General features: G+C 35.5%; 1 protein-coding gene across 1 annotated transcript in view; it reads right to left on the bottom strand.

The window, feature by feature from the left end:
- Nucleotides 1-24075, bottom strand: part of LOC133647060 (membrane-associated guanylate kinase, WW and PDZ domain-containing protein 2-like) — a 233263-nt gene that overhangs the window by 50807 nt on the left and 158381 nt on the right. The window contains exons 7-9 of the mRNA XM_062043117.1: nt 16500-16557; nt 14130-14251; nt 11065-11247 (exon numbers count right to left, since the gene is read on the bottom strand). Of these exons, the coding sequence (XP_061899101.1) occupies nt 11065-11247; nt 14130-14251; nt 16500-16557 (363 nt within the window). The remainder of the gene's footprint in view (nt 1-11064; nt 11248-14129; nt 14252-16499; nt 16558-24075) is intronic.

The following is a 24075-nucleotide window of genomic DNA, read 5'->3' as shown; positions in this document are numbered from 1 at the left end:
ACTTTCAAAACGGTCTTTTTGTCAAAATAAATCATATTTTATATTTAATACAAACCTGCACACCTTTTAAACTTGAATAATATTCTATTAGCATACTTTTCAAACTGTCTTTTTGTCAAAATAAATCATATTTTATATTTAATACAAACCTCAACAAACGCACACATTTTAAAACTTTAATAATATTTTATTAGCATATTTTCCAAATGGTCCTTTGTCAAAATAAATCATATTTTATATTTAATACAAACCTGCACACCTTTTAAACTTGAATAATATTCTATTAGCATACTTTTCAAAACGGTCTTTTTGTCAAAATAAATAATATTTTATATTTAATACAAACCTCAGCAATTGCACACATTTTAAAACTATAATAATATTCTAGTAGTATACTTTTCAAAAAGGTATTTTTGTCAAAATAAATAATATTTTGTATTTAATACAAACCTGCACACATTTTAAACTTGAATAATATTCTATTAGCATTAGTTCAAAACTGTCTTTGTGTCAAAATAAATCATATTTTATATTTAATACAAACCGCAACAATCGCACACATTTTAAAACTTTAATAATATTTAGTACCCGCACTCTTTTTTTATGAAGCCACGCTGTTGTAACACGTGCTGAATGTGGCTTGGCATTGTCTTGCTGAAATAAGCAGGGGCGTCCATGATAACGTTGCTTGGATGGCAACATATGTTGCTCCAAAAGCTGTATGTACCTTTCAGCATTAATGGCGCCTTCACAGATGTGTAAGTTACCCATGTCTTGGGCACTAATACACCCCCATACCATCACACATGCTGCCTTTTACACTTTGCACCCAGGACAGTCTGGATGGTTCGCTTCCCCTTTGGTCCGGATGACACGATGTCGAATATTTCCAAAAACTATTTGAAATGTGGACTCGTCAGACCACAGAACACTTTTCCACTTTGCATGAGTCCGTCTTAGATGAGCTCGGGCCCAAACAAGCCGACGGCGTTTCTGGGTGTTGTTGATAAATGGCTTTCGCTTTGCATAGGAGAGTTTTAACGAGTCCACATTTCAAATTGTTTTTGGAAACTGTGGACGTCGTGTCCTCCGGACCAAAGGGGAAAAGAACCATCCGTGGTTAAGAAGTGACCTATCAGCTCAACTCCTCTGACCCTGCGAGCTGGACTCACGCCCAAGCTGCTCGCTGCCTAAATTGCTCGCCTCCTTTCCTTCCTTCCTTCCTTCCATGTCGCTCCCTCTGCCCATCACCCTCCCTCTTATCTCGCCAGCATCTCTTTCTGTTTCATCTCAATTTTGTTCCTTTTTGTCCGACTTGCACTTAATTATGATCTCGTTATCTTTTCATGTCATCCAACACCTCAGTTTTTTTCCCTCCACTTCTCCACTTCTCACCCTCCTCATCCCTCCATACTGTTTTGTCAGCTTTCCCCTCCCTCTCCGCCTCTCTCTCTTCCTCTTTCTTTCTCTGCAACTTGCTGCTCTCCCCTGTGACATTGCTGCCAACACACACACACACACACACACACACACACACACACACACACACACACACACACACACACACACACACACACACACACACACACACACACACACACACGCACACACACTTGTATTTGTTACCTTCTTGAGACCTGAGAATAATGCCTCCCTCTTTAGGACCAGCCTTTCTAGATATATAAAGATGTGTATTTACAACATTAATAATATATACATACTATGCACATATAAACAAGCTTGCTGTGAAAAATGAGTTGGAATTTCACAAGAAAAAGGTCACAATTTCACAAGAAAAACATAGAATGTTGGCAGTATTATAATAAAAGTCGTCATTTTACTCAAAATTTTACAAAAAAAACGGAACATTTGTGCAATGTTATGATAAAAGTTGGAATTTTGCTCGATGACAGTCGCAATTTTACAAGAAAAGCTTAAAATGTTGGCAATTTTATGGAAAGAGTCGTCATTTCACTCGACAAAAGTCACAATTTTATAAGAAAACTTTCAAAATTCCCGCAATATTATAATAATAATAATCGGAACTTTACTCAGCAAAATTATGACAAAAGTCATCATTTATTCAAAAAATTTCACTATTTAACAAGAACAACAAAAAAATGGCAATATTGTGATAAAAGTCAGAATTTTATATGACGAATGTCACCGTTTTGCATTAAAAAGTAATCATTTTACTTAAAAAAGCAATAATTTTACGAGAAACATTGCAATATTACAGAAACAATTTTACAACAAAAAAAATCGACACATTGTGAGAAAAAGACTGCTTTTAGTTAGTTCATTTTTTATTTTATTTATTTAATTTTTAAAATGTGTTTATTTATTTTATAAATTTTTTTAAATTTTTGTAATAGTTCTTCATTATTTACTCCAAGTTATTACAGTATGTCTTTATATACATATTTATTTTTGTTATTTTTATCAATTTTGGCCAAAGGGGGCGCATTTCAATTTCTTACGCACACTTGTTATTTCATATGTTGACCAGAGGGGGGAGCACTTTTAAAAGCGACACACAGTCAATGTGAAAAAATCCCTCCTTTTTGGCACCACCCTCATTTTGATAGATTTCACCACCAGGGGGTGCAAATGAGACATTCTGTATTCATTTATTTTTGGTAACGTGCTTAAGGCCGATGACAAAGGAGTCAGGGACCACAGATGGCCCCTGTGCCGCACTTTGGACAACCCAACCCTTTTTCCGGGGATGAATAGGGAAGTCCTTCCTTAGCTGCCGTCTTCTTTTATCATATATTGCTGCCTTTGCACCTGTCAATGTTTACTTTTGTACGCACATTAAATCAACAACTAAAAAATCCTGACTTTGGAGCAATGTTCACGGACTCTAGTATTTGGCTCTCTATTAGATGCAATGTTATTGGGACCATGATTTATATACTTTTCCTTGTTGGTGTCTCAAGAAGGGTAGAAATACGAGAACACACACACACACACACGTACACACACACACACACACACACACAGACACGCACACACTCACACACACACACACACACACACACACACACACACACACACACACACACACACACACACACACACACACACACACACACACACACACACACACACACACACACACACACACACACACGTACACACACACACAAACAGGCTGAGATTAGCTGGCCTATTTGAGCTGGGCGACATTGCTCTTAGGGATTGTGCGTGATGATGCATGTGACATGAACGTGTGTGTGTGTGTGTGTGTGTGTGTGTGTGTGTGTGTGTGTGTGTGTGTGTGTGTGTGTGTGTGTGTGTGTGTGTGTGTGTGTGTGTGTGTAACAAGGGCCCGCAGTGGTGTGAAGTAGAAGATTTAAGGCGACCACATTCGTCATGGGACTGCGACTTTTAAAGCTGAAATCCATAAATGTCCGCACATTGAAAAGTACTGCAGAGACCATCCGGTGCTGCCGTCCTGCAGGAGGCTTTCACTCTCTCTCTTTCTTTCTTTCTTTCTTTCTGTCTTTTTTTCATAAACTCCGCAGGGATGTGCTCAACCGAGTTAGAAGCGCAAGACATTCTTTATTTGATGTTACATCATGTAGCAGATGCTTTTAGCCACTCATTAGAAGCCGGGGCTGTTCATACTTTATCATGTCTACTCACATCATTTTATGTCTGCGATATGGGTTGTCCTGATACCAACGTTGTGGTACCGGTACCGGTACCGGGTACATGAAACACATGTTTATTATTGCAACTTAGTCCTTCAATAAAATAGTGAACATACTAGACAACTTGTCTTTTAGTAGTAAGTAAACAAACAAAGACTCCTAATTAGTCTGCAGTAACATATTGTGTCATTTATACACCTATTATTTTGTACACATTATGAGGGACAAACTGTAAAAAATGATTACTACTATATTTACTTACTTTCTGTTTTAACATGTTCTATCTACACTTCTGTTAAAATGTAATAATCACTTATTCTTCTCTCGTTTGGATGCTTTACATTAGTTTTGGGATGATACCACACATTTAGGTATCGATCCGATACCAAGAAACAATCAAAATATGTTTATTATTGCAATTTAGTCCTTCAATAAAATAGTGAACATACTAGACAACTTGTCTTTTAGTAGTAAGTAAACAAACAAAGACTCCTAATTAGTCTGCAGTAACATATTGTGTCATTTATACAACAACATTATGAGGGACAAACTGTAAAAAATGATTATTAATCTTCTTGTTCATTTACTGTTAATATTTTCCCTTTTAACATGTTCTACCTACACTTCTGTTAAAATGTAATAATCACTTATTCTTCTCTCAATTGATACATTACATTAGTTTTGGATGATACCACACATTTAGGTATCGATCCGATACCAAGAAACAATCAAAATATGTTTATTATTGCAATTTAGTCCTTCAATAAAATAGTGAACATACTAGACAACTTGTCTTTTAGTAGTAAGTAAACAAACAAAGACTCCTAATTAGTCTGCAGTAACATATTGTGTCATTTATACACCTATTATTTTGTACACATTATGAGGGACAAACTGTAAAAAATGATTACTACTATATTTACTTACTTTCTGTTTTAACATGTTCTATCTACACTTCTGTTAAAATGTAATAATCACTTATTCTTCTCTTCTTTGATACTTTACATTAGTTTTGGGATGATACCACACATTTAGGTATCGATCCGATACCAAGAAAAAAATAAAAATATGTTTATTATTGCAATTTAGTCCTTCAATAAAAAAGTGAACATACTAGACAACTTGTCTTTTAGTAGTAAGTAAACAAACAAAGACTCCTAATTAGTCTGCAGTAACATATTGTGTCATTTATACACCTATTATTTTGTACACATTATGAGGGACAAACTGTAAAAAAAGATTATTAATCCACTTGTTCATTTACTGTTAATATCTGCTTATTTTCCCTTTTAACATGTTCTATCTACACTTCTGTTAAAATGTAATAATCACTTATTCTTCTCTCGTTTGGTACTTTACATTAGTTTTGGGATGATACCACACATTTAGGTATCGATCCGATACCAAGAAACAATCAAAATATGTTTATTATTGCAATTTAGTCCTTCAATAAAATAGTGAACATACTAGACAACTTGTCTTTTAGTAGTAAGTAAACAAACAAAGACTCCTAATTAGTCTGCAGTAACATATTGTGTCATTTATACACCTATTATTTTGTACACATTATGAGGGACAAACTGTAAAAAATGATTATTACTATATTTACTTACTTTCTGTTTTAACATGTTCTACCTACACTTCTGTTAAAATGTAATAATCACTTATTCTTCTCTCGTTTGGATACTTTACATTAGTTTGGGAAGATACCACACATTTAGGTATCGATCCGATACCAAGAAAAAAATAAAAATATGTTTATTATTGCAATTTAGTCCTTAAATAAAATAGTGAACATACTAGACAACTTGTCTTTTAGTAGTAAGTAAACAAACAAAGACTCCTAATTAGTCTGCAGTAACATATTGTGTCATTTATACACCTATTATTTTGTACACATTATTAAGGACAAACTGTAAAAAATGATTATTACTATATTTACTTACTTTCTGTTTTAACATGTTCTACCTACACTTCTGTTCAAATGTAATAATCACTTATTCTTCTCTCGTTTTGATACTTTACATTAGTTTTGGGATGATACCACACAATTAGGTATCGATCCGATACCAAGAAACAATCAAAATATGTTTATTATTGCAATTTAGTCCTTAAATAAAATAGTGAACATACTAGACAACTTGTCTTTTAGTAGTAAGTAAACAAACAAAGACTCCTAATTAGTCTGCAGTAACATATTGTGTCATTTATACATTTATTATTTTGTCAACATTATTAAGACATCTTTTTCCATTTTCAATCCTTTTAAAAATAAAATGCTCCAGGGAGCCACTAGGGCGGCGCTAAAGACCCCCGCCTTAAATAGTCAAACAGAAAACAGGTGAGGGGAAATGCTCTTGGGGCTGAAGTGAAGCAGCCATGGGAAAACACTAATAGAACCGGAAGAGCCGCCAAAATAAAAGCCCGGGACAGGAACTGACACTAACAAAACCCAACATAAAGGCATTCCTTTTTTTTTTTTTCTTTTTTTCCCAAATAAAAATGGCTAGTGCACGACAACGAAAGAAAATGTTTGCCCTCCAAGCCTTCCTGCATCCAGAGACTTGCTCCCGTGAGTTTGTCAACAATAACAAACGCAACCCCGTTGAAAATGTTGCAATAATAACAAGAAAAAGAAAAGTATTGATGTAATCCAGGGGTGTTAAACTCATTTTAGATGGGGGGCCATCCATCCATACATCCATTTTCTACCGCTTGTCCCATTTCTCAGCTGCATTCGGGCACATGGAGGCACGATAACTTAGAAATAAAGACCACTTCAGATTGTTTTCTTTGGTTAAAAATACAACAAACACATTCTGAAAATGTACGAATCTTAATGTTGTTGTTTTGTTTTACGCTTACATGTTGCGGTTAATAGTATTCCACCTTTTATGTGTCCGGATTTATACTTTCTGAATAAATTATGTGATAATAATTACATAATGGTGTTAATTTTCAATATATCAAGATTCAAAAATAATATCAAAATCAAATTACAGGATGTTATTTATGTAGTTTGCTCATTTTCCACGACATCATGTGGTTTGTATATATATATTTTTACATACACCATATTGCCAAAAGTATTTGGCCACCCATCCCATTAATAAATAAATAAATAAAACATTAAAAAAAGGTATCAAAATACATTTTGGTAGAGTAAAACAGGTGAAAGGTTGTACAATTTGAAATTCAATATGACTCAAAAGTAGGGATGTCCGATAATATCGGCCTGCCGATATTATCGGCCGATAAATGCGTTAAAATGTAATATCGTAAATTATCGGTATCGTTTTTTTTTATTATCTGTATCGTTTTTTTATTTATTTATTTATTTTTAAATCAACATAAAAAACACAAGATACACTTACAATTAGTGCACCAACCCAAAAAACCTCCCTCCCCCCATTTCTTTCTGTTATCAATATTCTGGTTCCTACATTATATATCAATACAGTCTGCAAGGGATACAGTCCGTAAGCACACATGATTGTGCGTGCTGCTGCTCCACTAATAGTACTAACCTTTAACAGTTCATTTTACTCATTTTCATTAATTACTAGTTTCTATGTAACTGTTTTTATATTGTTTTACTTTCTTTTTTATTCAAGAAAATGTTTTTAATTTAGTTATCTTATTTTATTATTTTTTTAAAAAGTACCTTATCTTCACCATACATGGTTGTCCAAATTAGGCATAATAATGTGTTAATTCCACGACTGCATATATCGGTTGATATCGGTATCGGTTGATAACGGTATCGGTAATTAAAGAGTTGGACAATATCGGAATATCGAATATCGGCAAAAAGCCATTATCTGACATCCCTAATATATATATATATATATATATATATATATATATATATATATATATATATATATATATATATATATATATATATATATATATATATATTGGTAGGTCAACAGGTGAAAGGTTGTACGATTTGAAATTCAATATGACTCAAAACAACCCTAGCATATATACATATATATATATATATATATATATATATATATATATATATATAGATACATACACTATATTGCCAAAAGTATTTGGCCACCCATCCCATTAATAAATAGATAAATAAATAAAAGAGAAAAAAAGTATCAAAATGTATTTTGGTATAGAGTAAAACAGGTGAAAGGTTGTACAATTTGAAATTCAATATGACTCAAAAGTTTTGGTACCGGTACCAAAATAGTGGTATCGGGACAACCCCAGCATATATATATATATATATATATATATATATATATATATACACACTATATTACCAAAAGTATTTGGCCACCCATCCCATTAATAAATAAATAAATAAAAGATAAAAAAAAGTATCAAAATACATTTTGGTATAGAGTAAAACAGGTGAAAGGTTGTACAATTTGAAATTCAATATGACTCAAAAGTTTTGGTACCGGTACCAAAATACTGGTATCGGGACAACCCCAGCATATACTGTATATATATACACTATATTGCCAAAAGTATTTGGCCACCCATCCCATTAATAAATAAATAAATAAATAAAAGAGAAAAAAAGTATCAAAATATATTTTGGTATAGAGTAAAACAGGTGAAAGGTTGTACAATTTGAAATTCAATATGACTCAAAAGTTTTGGTACCGGTACCAAAATATTGTTATCGGTACAACCCCAGCATATATATATATATATATATACACTATATTACCAAAAGTATTTGGCCACCCATCCCATTAATAAATAAATAAATAAATAAAAGAGAAAAAAAGTATCAAAATATATTCTGGTATAGAGTAAAACAGGTGAAAGGTTGTACAATTTGAAATTCAATATGACTCAAAAGTTTTGGTACCGGTACCAAAATATTGTTATCGGTACAACCCGAGCATATATATATATATATATATATATACACTATATTACCAAAAGTATTTGGCCACCCATCCCATTAATAAATAAATAAATAAAAGATTAAAAAAAGTATCAAAATACATTTTGGTATAGAGTAAAACAGGTGAAAGGTTGTACAATTTGAAATTCAATGTGACTCAAAAGTTTTGGTACCGGTACCAAAATATTGGTATCGGGACAACCCTAGCATATAAATATAAATATATATATAGGGTGTGTTTGGGGGTAGTAAAAAAAAAATTATTTTTTTTTTTTTGTCATAAAGAAATACAATCATGCTTACGGACTGTATCCCTGCAGACTGTATTGATTTATATTGATATATAATGTATATATTGTGTTTTTTTTGTTGATTTAATTAAAAAAAAAAAAAAAAAAAAAAATTTTAATTTCTTGGTTGGGGACCACTGTTTTAAATGATATATTTTAGTCTGTTATTTGTCTGTATTTGTCAGATTTTTGTGTGTTTACTTGTTTGTGGTGTACAGCCCTTAGTTTTTCAACGGTGGTTGTTTTTAAAGAGTGTTATGAATAAAGTTGATATGGTATGGTATGAGATTTAAAAAAAAAAAAAAAAAATTAAAAAAAAGAAAAGAAATTGGTACCGTATCGGTTCAAAATTTCAACTGTAGCCATCCCTACCTACGGGGAAAAGGAATCATAAAAAAAGTGGCGTGTACAAAAAAAACGACGTTCTTTATAACGTTGTGAAGCCAGACTACTCGTGTTATTATCTTCCATCGGCCATTTTGTACAACTCAACCCTTCCGTGAACTCTTCTTGACTCACACGGCTGAAATCTCCCAAAAGTGAAAAAGCTGCTGGCGACAGATAACGTGGAGGAGGCTTCATTAGTTCAATGGCAGGGAGTCAAGTCGTAAAAAAGTCAACAGCGTATAAACGCCACGTCTGCACATGTTGGATGTGGGAGACGGCAGCGAGACAATCGCTTCATTCCGACACTAATACAAGTAGTCCCACCTCCACCACCAAAGTATACACTATATTGACACCCGTCCTAAAGTCAGGTGTATAAAATCAAGCACTTAGGCATGGAGACTGTTTCTACAAACATTTGTGAAAGAATGGGCCGCTTTCAGTGATTTCCAGCGTGGCACTGTCATAGGATAGGATGCCACCTGTGCAACAAATCCAGTCGTGAAATTTCCTCGCACCTAAATATTCCAAAGTCAACTTTATTACAAGAAAATGGAAGAGTTTGGGAACAACAGCAACTCAGCCACCAAGTGGTAGGCAGCCCAATACGTTTCTCCTCATGAGCAAAATTCAACTCTTGTCTCTGCTTGATTCCTTGCTTTTTGTCTCGTTTAATAGATAGCTTGGTGGAACCTGACAATTTTCGTGTACATTTTGGGTGTCCCATTCTGTAAAAAACTGTAAAATTACATTCTGTTTTTTTTTTTAGGTGGTCTGTCATAACTTTTTTAGAACTCTATGGCACATTGTGACTTTTGGTATTAGTGTTCCTGGTAAAAAGGGAGCCAAACACACATACTGTATAGCTAAATGTGTATATATCATTTATACACACATACACATTGCCCCCCCCCCCCCCCCCAGACACATTTTTCTCTCTCAATGTGACCCCCCGGGTCAAAATATTTGCCCAGCTCTCTGCTTTACTGCTTTTGTGGGGCGGTGTTAGGTTGTGAGTTCAAACCCCCGGCCGAGTCATACCAAAGACTATAAAAAAAAAAGGGAGCCATTACCTCCCTGCTTGGCACTCAGCATCAAGGGTTGGAATTGGGGGGTTAAATCACCAAAAATGATTCCCGGGCGCGGCCACTGCTGCTGCTCACTGCTCCCCTCACCTCGCAGGGTGATGGGTCAAATGCAGAGAATAATTTTGCCACACCTAGTGTCAGAAAAATTGTATGTAAATGATCAAAAAACGTTCCGTTCTGAGTTCCCAACAAACAGTCAAAAGGCTGTCTTTGTTGCACCAAGCAAAGGCTTGGAAAAATTGAATTCTGCCTCTGTTTGATTCTTTGCTTCTTGTCTTGTTTAATAAATGTCATCAATGTTTGAACCTGACACCTAGTGTGTGTGTGTGTGACAATCATGGGTACTTTAACTTTATAGCTCGGTTGGTAGAGTGGCCGTGCCAGCAACTTGAGGGTTCCAGGTTCGATCCCGGCTTCTGCCCACCTAGTCACTGCCGTTGTGTCCTTGGGCAAGACACTTTACCCACCTGCTCCCACAGTGCCACCCACACTGGTTTAAATATGTGACTTAGATATTGGGTTTCACTATGTAAAGCGCTTTGAGTCACTAGAGAAAAGCGCTATATAAATATAATTCAAAAATTCGATGATTTCTGCAGTGGCGCTCCCTGATCAACACAATTTGACAGCTGTATCAGTTATGTGTTGTTGTTTTTTTTTGTAGAAGTGATACACACGTCGACTTCAGTATCGTCAGTGGCTAAATGACACCAGAATCATCTCCCGCAGACAACAACATGGAGTTGGACACGTACCTGTGTCCATCTTCCCGTCCTGAGCGGCGGGCCCCTCCGGGATGACGCTCTTCACCTGCAGGAACTCGTCAGGCTCGTCGCCTCCGATTATGGTGAAGCCGAAGCCCATGTTGCTCTTCTGCAGGCCCGTGGACAGGAAGGTGCCCTTCAGCTGGGTGGGGTCCCTGGTGAACGGCGGCTTTTCTGTGAGGGGAGACAAAACCCGAGCGTGAAGTTTCCGGACCATAGGGCGCACCAGATTATAAAGGCGGACTGGCCGAAGTATGATCTTTTTTTTATATATTTATAAGGCGCACCGGATTATAAGGCACATTAAAGGAGTCATATTATTATTTATTTTTGTCTAAATGTAAAAGACTTCCTTGTAGAGACCAAATTAATTTGCAGTAAAAGTTAGCTGAACAATACTACAAACCCCAAAACCAGTGAAGTTAAAAAAAAAAGTTAAAAACAGAATACAATGATTTGCAAATCATTTTTAACGTATAGATTGCAAAGACACGATATTTAACGTTCACACTGAGAATCTTTGTTATTTTTTGCAAATGTTAGCTCATTTGGAATTTGATGCCTGCGACATGTTTCAAAAAAACTGGCACAAGTGGCAAAAAAGACTGAGAAAGTTGAGGAATGCTCGTCAAACACTTTTTTGGAACATCCCACGGGCGGACGGGCTAATTGGGAACAGGTGGGTGCCATGATTGGGTGTAAAAGCAAATTCCATGGAATGCTCAGTCGTTCACAAACGAGGACGGGGCGAGGGTCACCACTTTGTCAACAAATGCATGAGCAAATTGTTTAAGGACAATTTATTAATAAATAAATAAATAAAAGATTAAAAAAAAGTATCAAAATACATTTTGGTATAGAGTAAAACAGGTGAAAGGTTGTACAATTTGAAATTCAATGTGACTCAAAAGTTTTGGTACAGGTACCAAAATATTGGTATTGGGACAACCCTAGCATATATACATATATATATATATATATATATATATATATATATATATATATATATATATATATATATATATATATATATATATATATATATATATATATATACACACACTATATTGCCAAAAGTACTTTGGCCACCCATCCCATTAATTAATAAATACATAAACAAATAAAAGTTAAAAAAAGTATCAAAATACATTTTGGTATAGAGTAAAACAGGTGAAAGGTTGTACAATTTGAAATTCAATATGACTCAAAAGTTTTGGTACAGGTACCAAAAAATTGGTATCGGGACAACCCTAGCATATATATATATATATATATATATATATATATATATATATATATATATATATATATATATATATATATATATATATATATATATATATATATATATATATATATATATATATATATATATATACACACACACACTATATTGCCAAAAGTATTTGGCCACCCATCTGAATGATGAGAATCCTATCTACTTGGCCCGGCCACAGGTGTATAAAATCAAGTACTTAAGCATGGAGACTGTTTCTACAAACATTTGTGAAAGAATGGGCCGCTTTCAGTGATTTCCAGCGTGGAACTGTCATAGAATGCCATAGGGGGGTAGTAAAAATTTATTTATTTATTTATTTATTTTTTGTCATTAAGAAATACAATCATGTATGCTTACGGACTGTATCCCTGCAGACTGTATTGATTTATATTGATATATAATGTATATATTGTGTTTTTTATGTTGATTTAATTTTTAAAAAAAATAATAAAATAAAATAAAAATTCTTGTGCGGCCCCGGCCTGGTACCAATCGGTCCACAGACCGGTACCGGGCCGCAGCCCGGTGGTTGGGGACCACTGTTTTAAATGATATATTTTAGTTTGTTATTTGTCTGTATTTGTCAACATTTATCAACCAGCTATTGCAAGGAATTAAGGGATTTCACCATCTACGCTCCGTAATATCATCAAAAGGTTCAGAGAATCTGGAGAAATCACTGCATGTAAGCGATGATTTTACGGACCTTGGATCCCTCAGGCGGTACTGCATCAAAAAGCGACATCAGTGTGTAAAGGATATCACCACATGGGCTCAGGAACACTTCAGAAAACCACTGTCAGTAACTACAGTTGGTCGCTACATCTGCAAGTGCAAGTTAAAACTCTACTATGCAAAGCCAAAGCCATTTATCAACAACACCCAGAAGCGTTGCCGGCTTTTGCTGGGCCCGAGCTCATCTAAGATGGACTGATGCAAAGTGGAAAAGTGTTCCGTGGTCTGACGAGTCCACGTTTCAAATTGTTTTTTTGGAAACTGTGGACGGAACAAGGAGGAAAAGAACCATCCGGACTGTTCTAGGCGCAAAGTGTAAAAGCCAGCATGTGTGATGGTATGGGGGTGTATTAGTGCCCAAGACATGGGTAACTTACACATCTGTGAAGGCGCCATTAATGCTGAAAGGTACATACAGGTTTTGGAGCAATCCAAGCAACGTTATCATGGACGCCCCTGCTTATTTCAGCAAGACAATGATTCACATTGGTGCAATATGAAGGCTAAAATATGAGAAGGGAGACTGTTGAACAACTTAAGCTGTACATCAAGCAAGAATGGGAAAGAATTCCACTTCAAAAATGTGTCTCCTCAGTTCCCAAACCTTTACTGAGTGTTGTTAAAAGGAAAGGCCATGTAACACAGTGGTGAACATGCCCCTGCGACAACTTTTTTTGCAATGTGTTGATGATTATTTGCAAAAAAAAAAGAAGTTTCTCAGCGTGAACATGAAATATGTTGTCTTTGCAGTTATTCAGTTGAATATAAGTTGATTTGCAAATCATTGTATTGTCTTTTTCTTTAGCATTTACACAACGTGACGACTTCACTGCTTTTGTAGGTCTCTTAGATCATAAAGTAAACGCAGTGACTCATCGGGAGTATTTCTGCAGTGGTCTAGCTAGCACCTCCTTATCTCCGCGACAGGCCTCAGGCTGCTCATGTTCCTCGGTCGCCCCCCCCGCTGATGGTGACGTGGTGCATCCGCCCCGCTCTTAACGCCGCCGCCGCTTACGTGGGCGACACGGCGGTGCGGGCGTACCTCTGTATATGGCGGGCAGCGGCAGGGCGGAGAGGCCTTGACTCTGCATCTGTCTCTGCTGCTCCAAGCGCCGCTTGGCCTCCAGGACCGGGTTCTCAAACTGAGTCCTGCGGTTGATGTGACTGCAAATAAAATCAACTGTTAGCACAAAATGGAGTAGACTTGCTTGAAGACCAACTGCACTTTTTTTGGGGGGGGAATTTTGCCTATTGTTCATCATGAGAGACATGAAGACAAGTTTTTTTTTTATTTGTTTTGCATTCTCACATAAAAATTGGCTCATTGTAGGTAGTTTTGTACCTCTAAATCACTTCAAAAATACATTCTACAACACTTTATTTACATTGTGTATGTTTCCGGTTGATTTGGGTAAGCACCCCAGTAATTCGGCGAAGCTGGGCTAAAAAAGTTCCGGACGTGCTCGCTTCTATTAGCAGCAGTTCATCCTCCGTATACTCAGGTTCAAAAAAGATAAGGTAGTGAATCCTCATTTGTCTAAAAGTAGTCTTCGCTGTCTGTTACCGCTCGCGTTTGATTCCGGGAGTAGGAACATATTTGTTGCAGGAAGTCGGAAGTGCAGCGTGTATATTGTACATTACATATAGTATTGTTACTACATTATATATATACTTGCAGTGTGTATATTGTACATATTACATATAGTTATGAAAGTGTCTCTTACATTATATATATATATACAGTACTTGCAATGTGTATATTGTACTTATTACGTATTGTTATGAAGGGGTCTGTTACTACATTATATATATACTTGCAGTGTGTATATTGTACATATTACATATTGTTATGAAGGTGTCTGTTACTACATTATATATATACTTGCAGTGTGTATATTGTACATGTTACATATTGTTATGAAGGTGTCTGTTACTACATTATATATATACTTGCAGTGTGTATATTGTACATATAACCTATTGTTATGAAGGTGTCTGTTACTACATTATATATATACTTGCAGTGTGTATATTGTACTTATTACATATTGTTATGAAGGTGTCTGTTACTACATTATATATATATATATATATATATATATATATATATATATATATATATATATATATATATATATATATATACATATATATATATATATATGTATATATATATATATATATTGTAGTGTGTGTATTGTACTTATTACGTATTGTTATGAAGGTGTCTGTTACTACATTATATATATACTTGCAGTGTGTATATTGTACATGTTACATATTGTTATGAAGGTGTCTGTTACTACATTATATATATACTTGCAGTGTGTATATTGTACATATAACCTATTGTTATGAAGGTGTCTGTTACTACATTATATATATACTTGCAGTGTGTATATTGTACTTATTACATATTGTTATGGAAGTGTCTGTTACATTATATATATACAGTACTTGCAATGTGTATATTGTACATATTACATATTGTTATGAAGGTGTCTGTTACTACATTATATATATATATATATATATATATATATATATATATATATATATATATATATATATATACATATATATATATATATATATATATATATATATATATATATATATATATATGTATATATATATATATATATATATATATATATATATATATATATATATATATATATATTGTAGTGTGTATATTGTACATATTACATATTGTTATGAAGGTGTCTGTTACTACATTATACATATATACTTGCAGTGTGTATATTGTACATATTACATATTATATCAAAAAGTATCGAAACACATTTTGGTACCGGTACCAATCAAATCAGCTACATCAGTATTCAGGTATTTTTTTTACTTTTTTGCACCAGCATGGACTGTCTAGAGTAAAACAGGTGAAAGGTTGTACAATTTGAAATTCAATATGACTCAAAAGTTTTGGTACCGGTACCAAAATATTGGTATCGGGACAACCTTAGTCCCAATGCAAGCAGACAGTACCGGTAAACGGGGACAATAAAATCAGCTGCATCAGTATTCAGGTATTTTTTTTAACTTTTTTGCACCAGCATGGACTGTCGAGAGTAAAACAGGTGAAAGGTTGTACAATTTGAAATTCAATATGACTCAAAAGTTTTGGTACCGGTACCAATATATTGGTATCAGGACAACCTTAGACCCAATGCAAGCAGACAGTCAGCTTCTAGAACTGCTAAATTCTCAAGGCAACTTGCGACTCCAGCCAAAGGCCGTTAAAAAAAGAATTGTATAAATATTGCAGCGCTTAGTGAGGCGGCCATGAATAAAGTTTTGGCATTATGCTAACCCGCGCCCATTAGCATTGTGGCCTTTTGACAAAGGAGTGTGAAGACCAGAAGAAGAAGAAAGTCAACAACATGCTTCTTACTCCACGTAGTAGCTGCCGTAGATGGGGTCGTCGATCTTCTCCCAGCCGTAGGGCAGCTCTGAGGGCCACAACACAAGGAAGGACGTTAGTTTGTGGTGGGGGAGTCAAGAACCACGCTGAGACCTGGGAGACCTGGTGTGTCCCAAAGTGACCTGACCAGGACCTAGTCTTTACATGACCTGACCAGGACCTAGTTTTTACATGACTTGACCAGAATGAAGTCTTTACATGACCTGACCAAGACATACTCTTTACATGACCTGACCAGGATGAGGTCTTTACATAACCTGACCCGGATTAAGTCTTTACATGACCTGACCAGGATGAAGTCTTTTCATAACCTGACCAGGACCTAGTCTTAATATGACCTGACCAGGATGACGTCTTTACATGACCTGACCAGGACCTAGTCTTAAAATGACCTGACCAGGATGAAGTCTTTACATGACCTGACCAGGACTTAGTCTTAAAATGACCTGACCAGGATGAAGTCTTTACATGACCTGACCAGGACTTAGTCTTAAAATGACCTGACCAGGACCTAGTCTTAACATGACCTGACCAGGATGAAGTCTTTACATGACCTGACCAGGACCTAGTCTTAACATGACGGGAAAAGCGGGAATTTTTTTGAAAATGGTAAAAAACTTGAATGTTCTGAATGAGTTGAAACGGTTGGTGTTGAAATTTTACAAATCGGTCGAGAAATGTTGAAGCAGTAACATGTTGAATTGAGAAATGGTATTAAGGAATTCCTGGAATTTTGGGAAAACTGGGAATTTCTCTAGTTAAAAAAAAACTTCGTTTTTTTGTCCTGATTAAGAGGAATGTTTTGACGGTGGAACGGTTGAAGAATGTGGGAGGAGTAGTCGACAGAATAAAGGGTGGTAATAGGGTTTTGGAAAACTAGGAATTCTGGAAAATCCTGGAATATTTTTGAACTTGGAATAAGAGTAGTTTGAAGTTCCAGGATGGGTGGAATATGTTGAAAATAGAATGTTTTGAATCGGTTAAAAAATTTGGAAATGGTGGAAGTTTGAAAAATGGCCAATTCATTTTGAATGGGGAAAAATGTCCCGGAAAACCTGGAATTCTGGGAAATCTGGAAATTTTTGGAATTTGTCAAGGGAAAGCCCGCGATTCCCGAATAGGCTGAACAGTTTGAAGTTGGAACGGTTTGTTTGTTTTTTTCAATGGGAATTTCCTCAAGAATTGGGAATTTCGGGAAAAGCGGGAACTTTTTTGAAAATGGTAAAAAACTTGAATGTTCTGAATGAGTTGAAACGGTTGGTGTTGACATTTTTCAAATCGGTCGAGAAATGTTGAAGCAGTAACATGTTGAATTGAGAAATGGTATTACGGAATTCCTGGAATTTCGGGAAAACTGGGAATTTTTCTAGTTAAATAAACAACTTAGTTTTTTGTCCTGATTAAGAGGAATGTTTTGACGGTGGAACGGTTGAAGTGGGTTGAGAAATATGAGAGGAGTAGTCGCCAGAAAAAAGGGTGGCAATAGGGCTTTGGAAAATTTGGAAAATTCCAGGAATTCCCAGAATTCCTGGGATTTTTTTGAACTTGGAATAAGAGTAGTTTGAATTTCCAGGATGGTGGAATGTGTTGTAGGTGGAGTGGTTTGAATCGGTTATAAAATTTGGAAATGGTGGAAGTTTGAAAAATGGCCAATTCATTTTGAATGGGGAAAAATGTCCCGGAAAACCTGGAATTCTGGGAAATCTGGGAATTTTTGGAATTTGTCAAGGGAAAGCCCGCGATTCCCGAATAGGCAGAACAGTTTGAAGTTGAAACGGTTTGTTTGTTATTTTCAATGGGAATTTCCTCAAAAATTGGGAATTTCGGGAAAGGCGGGAATTTTTTTGAAAATGGTAAAAAACTTGAATGTTCTGAATGAGTTGAAACGGTTGGTGTTGACATTTTTCAAATCGATTGAGAAATGTTGAAGCAGTAACATGTTGAATTGAGAAATGGTGTTAAGGAATTCCCGGAATTTCGGGAAAACTGGGAATTTTTCTAGTTAAATAAACAACTTAGTTTTTTTTCCTGATTAAGAGGAATGTTTTGACGGTGGAACGGTTGAAGTGGGTTGAGAAATATGAGAGGAGTAGTCGCCAGAAAAAAGGGTGGCAATAGGGCTTTGGAAAATTTGGAAAATTCCAGGAATTCTGGGAATTCCTAGAATTTTTTTGAACTTGGAATAAGAGTAGTTTGAATTTCCAGGATGGTGGAATGTGTTGTAGGTGGAGTGGTTTGAATCGGTTGAAAAATGTGGAAATGGTGGAAGTTTGAAAAATGGCCAATTCATTTTGAATGGGGAAAAATGTCCCGGAAAACCTGGAATTCTGGGAAATCTGGGAATTTTTGGAATTTGTCAAGGGAAAGCCCGTGATTACCGAATAGGCAGAACAGTTTGAAGTTGGAACGGTTTGTTGTTTTTTTTTAATGGGAATTTCCTCAAGAATTGGGAATTTCGGGAAAAGCAGGAATTTTTTTGAAAATGGTAAAAAACTTGAATGGTCTGGGTGAGTTGAAATGATTGGTGTTGAAATTTTTCAAATCGGTCGAGAAATGTTGAAGTAGTAACATGTTGAATTGAGAAAAGGGTGGCAATAGGGCATTGGAAAATTTGGAAAATTCCAGGAATTCCTAGAATTCCTGGAATTTTTTTGAACTTGGAATAAGAGTAGTTTGAATTTCCAGGATGGTGGAATGTGTTGAAGGTGGAATGGTTTGAATCGGTTGAAAAATGTGGAAATGGTGGAAGTTTGAAAAATGGCCAATTCATTTTGAATGGGGAAAAATGTCTCGGAAAACCTGGAATTCTGGGAAAATCTGGGAATTTTTAGTACCGCGGGTTACAGGCTGGACACTGACTACTCTAAATGACATTGTATTGCTCCTTGTGAAGATGCAGCAAAATAGCTGCTGACTTTTGGGAGATATAGGGGTATATATTGGATATATTGGATATATTAGATATATTGGATGTATTGGATATATTGGATATATTAGATATATTAGATGTATTGGATATATTGGAAGATTTGCTGAATTTCCCCCAGGGATCAATAAAATACTTTCTATTCTATTCAATAGAATATTTTCCCCAGCTCCAGTGTTTAAAGGATGGAGCGGCTGATAAAAAGTGTATTGTGCAGCACAAATTGCCCCCAATAAATCTGGCAGTGCGTCTTTACATTTGTCTCGCCCACTCTTTCTGCCCTTGTTTTCTTCTTCTCTGCCTTAATTGTCTCCTCCGTGCTCCCATTTGTCTGCCTTCCCCAGCTCGGATGAAGGAAGTGGGCCAAAAACGATGCTTGAGGGTCGTGGCCCCGCGTTTCACCTCCAAAACTTTGCAACTAGAAGATGAAGTTGTACTGAAATGCTGACAGAATGTGTGTATGAATGTAAGAATAGTTTGAATGTTGAAGAGTTTGAATTTCCAGGAAAACCGGAATTTGGTTGTGAACTTGGGAACGTGTTAGTTTGAATGTCCAGGATGAGTGGAATGTGTTGATGTTGGAATGGTTTCAATAGGTTGAAAAATGTGGGAATTGTGCAACTTCGAAAAATGTCCCATTCATTTCAATGGGAACTTCCTGGAAATTTGGGAATTTTGGGAAAAGCGGGATTTTAAAAAAAATTATTAGGAGCATGTATGTCCTGAAATGGTTGGTGTTGGAATTGGTCAAGAAATGTTGAAGTAGCAACAGTTTTTAAATGAGAAATTCCTGGAATTTCGGGAAAACTGGGAATTTTCCTAGTTCCTTAACCAACTTGGTTTTTGTCCTGAATATGAGTGTTTTGACGGTGGAACGGTTGAAATGGGTTGAAAAATGTGAAAGGAGTAGTCGAACTTAAGAGTGGAAATAGGTTACCAAAAAATGGGAATTCCTGGAAATTTGTTAAATGTGGAAAAATGGTAGTTTGAATGTCCAGGATGAGTTGAATGTGTTGAAGGTGGAATGGTTTGAATGGGTTGGAGAATGTGGGAATAGTGCAAGTTTGAAAAATGGCCAATTCATTTTGAATGGGAACTTCCTGGAAATTTGGGAATTTGGTAAAAAGCGGGATTTTTTTGAAAATTATTAGGAGCATGAATGTCCTGAATGAGCTGTATTGGTTGGTGTTGAAATTGGTTAAGAAATGTTGAAGTAGTAACAGTTTTCAATTGAGAAATTCCTGGAATTTCGGGAAAACTGGGAATTTTTTTTGTTCCTTACCCAACTTGGTTTTTGTCCTGAATATGAGTGTTTTGACGGCGGAACGGTTGAAATGGGTTGAACAATGTGAAAGGAGTAGTCAAACTTAAGAGTGGAAATAGGATACAAAAAAATGGGAATTCCTGGAAATGTGTTAAATGTGGAAAAATGGTAGTTTGAATGTCCAGGATGAGTTGAATGTGTTGAAGGTGGAATGGTTTGAATAGGTTGAAAAATGTGGGAATAGTGGAAGTTAGAAAAATGGCTAATTCATTTTGAATGGGAACTTCCTGGAAATTCGGGAATTTTGGGAAAAGCGGGATTTTTTGAAAATGATTAGGAGCATGAATGTCCTGAATGAGCTGAATTGGTTGGTGTTGGAATTGGTCAAGAAATGTTGAAGTAGTAACAGTTTTTAAATGAGAAATTCCTGGAATTTCGGGAAAACTGGGAATTTTCCTAGTTCCTTACCCAACTTGGTTTTTGTCCTGAATATGAGTGTTTTGACGGTGGAACGGTTGAAATGGGTTGAACAATGTGAAAGGAGTAGTCGAACTTAAGAGTGGAAATAGGTTACCAAAAAATGGGAATTCCTGGAAATTTGTTGAATGTGGAAAAATGGTAGTTTGAATGTCCAGGATGAGTTGAATGTGTTGAAGGTGGAATGGTTTGAATGGGTTGGAGAATGTGGGAATAGTGGAAGTTAGAAAAATGGCCAATTCATTTTGAATGGGAACTTCCAGGAAATTTAGGAATTTGGGGAAAATCTGGATTTTTTTGAAAATGATTAGGAGCATGAATGTCCTGAATGAGCTGAATTGGTTGGTGTTGAAATTAGTTAAGAAATGTTGAAGTAGTAACAGTTTTTAAATGAGAAATTCCTGGAATTTCGGGAAAACTGGGAATTTTCCTAGTTCCTTAACCAACTTGGTTTTTGTCCTGAATATGAGTGTTTTGACGGTGGAACGGTTGAAATGGGTTGAACAATGTGAAAGGAGTAGTCAAACTTAAGAGTGGAAATAGGTTACCAAAAATGGGAATTCCTGGAAATGTGTTAAATGTGGAAAAACTGTAGTTTGAATGTCCAGGATGAGTTGAATGTGTTGAAGGTGGAATGGTTTGAATAGGTTGAAAAATGTGGGAATAGTGGAAGTTACAAAAATGGCTAATTCATTTTGAATGGGAACTTCCTGGAAATTCGGGAATTTTGGGAAAAGATGGATTTTTTTGAAAATTATTAGGAGCATGAATGTCCTGAATGAGCTGCATTGGTTGGTGTTGGAATTGGTCAAGAAATGTTGAAGTAGTAACAGTTTTTAAATGAGAAATTCCTGGAATTTCGGGAAAACTGGGAATTTTCCTAGTTCCTTAACCAACTTGGTTTTTGTCCTGAATATGAGTGTTTTGACGATGGAACGGTTGAAATGGGTTGAACAATGTGAAAGGAGTAGTCAAACTTAAGAGTGGAAATAAGTTACCAAAAAATGGGAATTCCTGGAAATGTTTTAAATGTGGAAAAATGGTATTTTTAATGTCCAGGATGAGTTGAATGTGTTGAAGGTGGAATGGTTTGAATAGGTTGAAAAATGTGGGAATAGTGGAAATTAGAAAAATGGCCAATTCATTTTGAATGGGAACTTCCTGGAAATTTGGGAATTTTGGGAAAATCTGGATTTTTTTGAAAATGATTAGTAGCATGAATGTCCTGAATGAGCTGAATTGGTTGGTGTTGAAATTGGTTAAGAAATGTTGAAGTAGTAACACTTTTCAATTGAGAAATTCCTGGAATTTCGGAAAAACTGGGAATTTTTTTAGTTCCTTAACCAACTTGGTTTTTGTCCTGAATATGAGTGTTTTGACAGTGGAATGGTTGAAATGGGTTGAAAAATGTGAAAGGAGTCATCGCAGTAACAAAGGTTGGAAATAAGGTTAAAAAAAAACAGGAATTCCTGGAAATGTTTATGCCCAGGATGAGTTGAATGTGTTGAAGGTGGAATGGTTTGAATAGGTTGAAAAATGTGGGAATTGTGCAACTTGGAAAAATGTCCCATTCATTTCAATGGGAACTTCCTGGAAATTTGGGAATTTTGGAAAAAGCGGGATTTTTTTGAAAATGATTAGGAGCATAAATGTCCTGAATGCGCTGAATTGGTTGGTGTTGGAATTGGTTAAATCGGTCAAGAAATTTTGAAGTAGTAACAGTTTTTTAATTGAGAAATTGTATAATGGAATTCCTGGAATTTCGGGGAAACTGGGAATGTTTGTAGTCTCTAAACCAACTTATTTTTTGTCCTGACTAAGAGGAATGTTTTGACAGTGGAACGGTTGAAATGGGTTGAAAAATGTGAAAGGAGTCATCGCATTAACAAAGTTTGGAAATAAGGTTAAAAAAAATTCCTGGAAATTTTTATGTCCAGGATGACTTGAATGTTTTGACAGTGGAACGGTTGAAATGGGTTGAAAAATGTGAAAGGAGTCATCGCACTAACAAAGGTTGGAAATAAATAAGGTTGAAAAAAATTCCTGGAAATTTTTATGTCCAGGATGACTTGAATGTGTTGAAGGTGGAATGGTTAAAATGGGTTGAAAAATGTGAAAGGAGTCATCGCACTAACAAAGGTTGCAAATTAGGTTAAAAAAAATTCCTGGAAATTTTTATGTCCAGGATGACTTGAATGTTTTGACAGTGGAACGGTTGAAATGGGTTGAAAAATGTGAAAGGAGTCATCGCACTAACAAAGGTTGCAAATAAGGTTAAAAAAAATTCCTGGAAATTTTTATGTCCAGGATGACTTGAATGTGTTGAAGGTGGAATGGTTTGAATGGGTTGAAGAATGTGGGAATTGTAGAAGTTTGAAAAATGGCCAATTCATTTTAAATGGTGAAAATGCAAAAAAAAAAAAAAGAAAAAAAAAAAAAGGAATTATGGGAAATCCGGGAATTTTTCTTTACAATTGTTGAAGTAGAGCACACAATTCCTCAACAGGCTGAATAGTTTGAAGTTGGAACAGTTTGAATCAGATGTAAAATGTGGGAATTGTGGAACATTGAAAAATGTCCCATTCTTCCCAAAATTTGGGAATTTCGGGAAAAGCGGGAATTTTTTGGAAAATGGTAAAAATAAAAACTTGAATGGTCTGAATGAGTTGAAATGGTTGGTGTTGAAGTCATTCTTGAATTGAAATTGGAATTCCTGGAATTTCGGGAAAACCGGGAAATTTTCCAGTTAAAAAAAAAAAACCTCGTTTTTTTTTTTGTCCAATTTAAGAGGAATGTTTTGACGGTGGAATGCTTGAAATGCGTTGACAAATATGGAAGGAGTAGTCGCCAGAAAAAAGGGTGGAAATAGAGCTTTGAAA

This window comes from Entelurus aequoreus, linkage group LG03 (assembly GCF_033978785.1).
Source record: "Entelurus aequoreus isolate RoL-2023_Sb linkage group LG03, RoL_Eaeq_v1.1, whole genome shotgun sequence".
Taxonomy (NCBI): Eukaryota; Metazoa; Chordata; class Actinopteri; order Syngnathiformes; family Syngnathidae; genus Entelurus; species Entelurus aequoreus.
Note: the sequence above shows the minus strand (reverse complement) of the source record. Positions and strands in the feature narration are given on the sequence as shown.